This window comes from Rhineura floridana, chromosome 15, assembly GCF_030035675.1.
Source record: "Rhineura floridana isolate rRhiFlo1 chromosome 15, rRhiFlo1.hap2, whole genome shotgun sequence".
NCBI classification, from domain to species: domain Eukaryota; kingdom Metazoa; phylum Chordata; class Lepidosauria; order Squamata; family Rhineuridae; genus Rhineura; species Rhineura floridana.
In genome coordinates, this window is record NC_084494.1 from 37,627,207 (window position 1) to 37,633,206 (window position 6,000).

At 46.5% G+C, this 6,000-nt stretch overlaps 1 protein-coding gene across 5 annotated transcripts in view; it reads right to left on the reverse strand.

Annotated features, from left to right (window-relative positions):
* Nucleotides 1–5,565, reverse strand: part of PAK4 (p21 (RAC1) activated kinase 4) — a 75,637-nt gene extending 70,072 nt beyond the window's left edge. For 2 of the 5 annotated variants that reach the window (XM_061598067.1, XM_061598066.1), the window contains exon 1: nucleotides 5,340–5,564. In XM_061598067.1, coding sequence (XP_061454051.1) covers nucleotides 5,340–5,466 — 127 coding nt within the window. In that variant the 5' untranslated portion in view covers nucleotides 5,467–5,564. Of the gene's footprint in view, nucleotides 1–5,335 lie in introns of all 5 variants that reach the window. The other 3 variants (XM_061598071.1, XM_061598069.1, XM_061598070.1) reach the window with 3 other exon arrangements.
* Nucleotides 5,566–6,000: the final 435 nt, after the last annotated feature.

The window sequence follows — 6,000 nt, forward strand, 5'->3', positions numbered from 1 at the left end:
TAGTTTAACTGTTTGCTGTGGGAAGAAGTCCTTTCCTTTTTCTGTCCTGAATCTCCTAACATCCACCTTCATTGGATAACTCTGGGTTCTAATATTATGAGAGGGATAAAAACCTTCCGTTTATCTACACCAGGGATAATAACACAAAAGTCTATCATGTCCCCCTTTACTCACTTTCTCCTAAACCAAAGGGCAGTATGCAACTAATGCATGCCATCAGCGCAAGGATTTCCACTTGTGCAGTGGAATTTTGGCCCCCTCTTCTCTCCCCCCCATGTACCATGCACCCCCCAATCTTCTCAAGAGAGAAGGGGAACCCCTAGAAAAGATTTAGGGGGCATGCAGAAGGAGAGGGGAGTTCCACTGCACAAGCAGAAATCCTTGTGCTGACAGGACCACTGTCACTTAGCACTACATTGGATACAACCCAGGAAATCCCAACACTGTCACCCTTTCCAATAGGGAAGGTGCTCCATCCCCTGCAACAGCTAAGTAGAGCCTACACATGCAGATGCAATCTACTTCCAAATATAAGGTGCTGGGAACAAACAAACAGAGAAAGGCCATATTTACTTTTGTATGCTGCTTACAAGTTTTCAGCTGGCACAGCAGAGTTTTTTAAAACATTCACTCATAAAAACAAGCAGCAAAGCTCAAGAAAGCTTTTTTTTTTAAGAGAAGTTCTAGCCTTTGTGGATAAACAAGTGTGAGGGGAAATTTGGAAGAATGCAATAGTTCAAAGGGGGTATCAGGGAGAAATGCTTTTTTAAAAAAAACAAGGCTTGGAAATCTAGGATCAGAACTTCGGGTCATACTAGCCAGGCCCATCTCGTACACTGCCAGGCCCCTCTCCTCTCATTGTGTACGCAGTCTGCTTTCTGGGCTCAACAATGATGCTTCCGGAGTCTTATTGCCACAAGCCTTTTTATCCTCAGCCAGAGCTGAAAGATGCAAAGAACAATATATTTATTCATCCAGCAGGTTTGTTCCATTACCAGAAGTTGAGCATTTTCTTTAAAATGTTGCTGGGATTAGTTAATGTTTTCACTGGCAAGAGAAAGCTGCTCCTGGCTAGCTTTCAGACCTTGTTTGGTACTTCATATTGAATGCATTCTTTCGAATTGCCAGAGTCAATCACATCTCTTTCTCCCTCCAGCCTTGCAGCTGGAGGTTTTCAGTAAACTGCAGGTTGCAACCGCCTATTAGCCCATGAACTGTCTCAAAGCTCATCCCCAGTGCTTTTGCCCTAGGGCCCATTAGATCCCAAGAATTCTAGTTTTCATCTCTTTTAAAGCAGCAAGTTTCTAGCCCTCAGCTTGCAGAGAAGCAACTCTGATGGCAAACATTTCAAATCTGGATAAGTCATCCCTCCTCTCATGAAAAATGCTGTAAGTACAAATTTGTAATTGTGCCACATGCCTTAGGAACGTATGCCAAGCTTAAAAACTGTTTTAGTCTTATGCTTCCCTGGATTTTCCTTTGGTTGCTTCCTTGCAGAGGAATCCTCTCCTCCTTTGAAGTCATTCCAAGCTGTTTATGACACAAAATAGCATAATCTTGACAGAAGGGGCCAAGAACTAAAGATTTGCATTTAGCATCAGATGATTCATCAAAATTTTCAGTGTTTTCATACTTCTTCCATGATTACTTAACATGTGGTACAACCCTTGCAACAAACCTTTATTTTAGTTGACAGCTGTTCAAGGATTAAAAGAGGCTGAAATGAGTTGAAAGACAACCAACTCCTGGCAAGACCAGACTAGTTTTTATTACAGGCCTATACGAACTAGATTTTGAGTCATCTCTCTCTTATATATCATGGGATAATCAGTATCAGCTTCTATGGTGGATAGAGTTTACAATTTCACAGAGAAATACAGTGACCTTGTGAATGACCCACAAACAGTCAGCAAAGGTGAGTGACTGAGACATCCTGGAATTCCTTACTCGTGCAGACAGAGGTTGCTTTCTCAAGTTAACTTCAGGTAACATCTGATCCATGACTGGCTAAACAAGCCTGCAGAAATGCATCCAACAAGGAGTTGCCTGAACACACTGCATAGGCCCTGTCTTTCTTCTGAGCACAGGTTTACTAGAAGTACATCATCTCTATCACTTGCTCAGCTCACAAGGATCAAGAGCCACTTCTAATGGTGGTACTTACTGTGGATGCTAATTGGATCAGGAAAACCCATCGCCATATTCTCATTAAACTGTCAAGCAAAGAGGGTGGCCCTGGGTAACTTATACTCTCTCAGCCAAATCTATGTCACATAGCAGCTGTGAGGCTAAAACACCCCTTTGAGAATTCTGAAAAACAAGCAGGATTCACAGATACTGGTTGTACATAGTCAACATAATTTACAGCTTTCATACCATTTTAAGTCCTACCCACCTGTTCTACCTGGCCCGCTAGGTGGGGAGATAAGAATCTGGCCCACTGGCTGGATCCAGATCCCCACCCCTGAACTAGATCATTCTCGAGTTAAGTGTTCTGCAGCCATGAGAACTAGAAACTTTTTTCAAAAAAGTAGTATGGTCTACAACAAAATATTGCTGCAGGGAATGCTCCTGTTCAGGGTTCCAGCTAAATGTGCCTGTTCCAGGATACTCCATTTCCCCTCCTGCAAACAGTGACCCAGCATCCCATGGCACTGAGCATGCTCAGTTCTTATTAGGCTCCCCCCCCCCCCGGATTTTGTATTTCTGCAAATTTTAATGTTTGCCAAAGCTTGCTGATATGGATGGTGCCATTTAAAGAACAGCACTCAGAGAATTGAGTCCACTATTGCTTTAAGTTACAAGACTGGATTCTGTAGGAGCCTGTGAACCACATACGACCACTTGAAGAAATGAATATGGCTAGTAGACTCCTGAAGGAAGTGCAAATCCTAAACAGCCAAAAGGTGAATATCAGTATTTGCAGATTGCAAAGGACCACCCCATCCCACACCAAATTACCTTTGTTGCAACCTCAAAGACCAGAGAGGGCCCTCCTGAATTTGCTGTGTTCCAAGCCTGGAGAAACAGAAGCACTTAGGCAGGCATTCTCAGTGGCTGTCCCACAACTGTGGAACATCCCTTAGTCTGAACATTTTGCAAAGACAAGCCTGCCTGCTAGTGGCTATAACTACTACAACATAATACATTCACTTTGTGTGTTGCAGTACACCCTTGATTGTCACACCACATGTATTAAATCACCCTTTCTAAATGAATTGCAAGCCAGGGCTCTGTCCACTTGGACGAGATGGATGAATCAGAAGAAGCAACTATGTCAAGAGAAAAGCCCGGAAGCATATCTGCAGATCAATACGCTTCTAGAGAAAGGAGACACTTTTAAGCACATCCCCAAAGGCGACTGGTGGGTATCCTTTTGCATAAATAGAAATGTCTCTGGGTGGGCAAAGGCCAAACCTTACTTCACTTTTAATTCCAACTACCATTTCACTTCCCAGCAATTAAAGGCATTTCCACTCTAGCTAACTGAAGAAGATTTCAAAATCCTGTCGGAGATATCTGCTCACTGGGATGCAGTTTCCAAAGATGATAGAGAAATGGGGGCAAACATACCCCAGCATTCTGTCCAGGGCAGAGAACACTCCATCCCAAGAGATTACAGCTGCTCTGGCAAAAGTGCCACCTGATCCTACCCCCTCAAATGAAATAAGAGTATTCCAGATAAGGATCTATTTCATCTCACAATAAGCAGGTTCCAATACCACAGTCAAAACTTCTATTCTATAAAGTTGCATTCCCTGCCACACAGAATGTCCTGCCCCCCCCCAAAAAAAACCTTCAAGCTATTGGCTTTTCAAACACTGTTCTCACTAGTTATGGACTTGACTGAATTTGGCAAAGTAGCTAATATCTACAAGGAGCTTTTTAGACAGTGGCAGTTATTCAACAAGGGATTCAGGAGTTTTGTTACGGGATCGTCTTTGAAATGGCAGAAGGCCATCCTGCCAAGCAGAAAGGTGCTTCACAATTTCCATTGGTGAAACATTTTTCACATTTTAGGCACAATAAATATAGACATTTCTGTAAGCATAAGACATATGATGTTTATAGAACATAACATGAGCGAGAATCTGGAACGTGCCAGAGTCTGACAAGCAGTACAAGCCACATGCGATCCTTCCTCACTCTTGCCCCATTGACCCCTAACTTTCTCATTCCTGACCCTTCATGCCTACATGAACGGCCACCTTTACCTGCTCCTATTATTTATTTAGATGTATAGTCTATTCTGTCACAAAGGCTTGGATGGCAAGAAACCAAAGTAGGAAAGATTCACATTCACCAACGTCCCCGACTTTCTAGCGTCACCCCAAGCCAACCCACAGTAAGAGATTCCATAAACTTCCTGAGAGAAAGCAGCCGTTGTGACTTGTCCTCCCTTAGACCCATCTTGCCATCCCAAGCAGCCCCTTTCAGTGATCGCAGTGGCCCAAGTCTGTCATCCAGGGGATACTGTAGCCATCATTACCTCTCCCCCCAACACACACACACAAACATCCTAAGGGAAAGTATGCAAGTATGTTAAAAACCCTGTTCTACAGTGCTGTGGACTCCTTTGATGGTGAAGCAGCACCATACAAAATAAATAAATAAAAGAATACCTTCCCCCATTTGAACTAGCTCAGTTATTAAGATCCTCAGCAGAGGTTCGGATGGTGATGGCAATGGGGCAAGAACGTCTTGGCAACCCCTGAGGTTGGGCAACACCTCCCTCCAGCACAGAGATGTGTAAGGCTTCTTCGCTACAAGCCTTTTATTAAGCCATTAAGACCATTTTTTTAGGTTGGCCCTTTGGCCTTGTCCAATTTGCATCCTAGTGCTCCCGTGTGTGTGTGTGTATAAACATATGCTTAAGATTAACTTTCAGCTTTACCAGCCACTCTGAAAAGCCTTTGGATAGAAAAGCGGCTGACTAATGGTAACACGACCAGATCAATCTCTGCCCTTGGCCCCCACCCGCTCCCCCACGACCCCCCTCAGCTGCCACCCCAGTGCCCTTCACCCTCCCCATACATGTAACTCTGCTGCCTCTCCTCCCTTACCCACAGACACCCCCGTCCCATCCCCTGCAGCCCTCGACCTCGCTGCCCTTCAACTCCCCAGCACCAGCTTTTGTGAAATGCGCGCGCAAGAGAAGACCCTCCCCCGGATCCCGCTCCCACCCCGAGGTCAGCTGTGCCCCGCTTGGCTGCCTCTCAACAGCCTCCTGCTCTCTGCCTTGAAGCCCTCTGGAAGCCCTCGCAAGAGACCCCCCCGGGACCCCCAATTATTCCCCTCCCCCTCAGTTCGGCGCGGCCTCCCTCTCTCTGCCTGCCTGCCTGCTCGCTCGCTCGTTCGCGCTCCGCCTCCCGCTGCCGACCTCGCCGCCGCCTTCTGGCTCCCTCGCAGGAACCCGCTCACGCCGCCGCCATCTTGGGATCCAGCCAAGCCGAAACCAGACAACATCCGGGGACAGGCTCCCGGCTCCCTGTCGCCCTAGTAACAGAGGCCTCTACACGCCCCGACGCCAGCCCAGGCCACGCCCCCTCCGCCCCAGCAACCGAGGAGACCGAAACTCGCTTCTGATTGGCGGAGGCAGGACGACGCTTATTAAGAGTATTCACCCATTCACAAAGTGGAAGCTGACGGAGGGGCGGAGCACGCGCGGCATCATTGGCTGCTGCGGAGAATGATTGATGGGAAGGGAGGGGAAGCTCGCGCTGCCTTCCTTCCCCTCTTCCCGCTGCTGCTCCTTACAGCTGTAAACCCGGCAGGAGGAATTTGTGGCCCTTCCGATATTGTTGGACTCCAACTCCCAGCAGCCATCTTGGCCAATAGTGAGGGATGAGGAGAGTCCAACAACGTCTGGAACGCCGCACAGGCTCCCCAACTCTGCTATTAATTTTATTTTATTTATTTATTTATTTATTACATTTGCAGCCCGCCCTTTCTCCCAGAAAGAGCTCAGGGCAGCAAACAAAAGCAGTAAAAACATGCTAA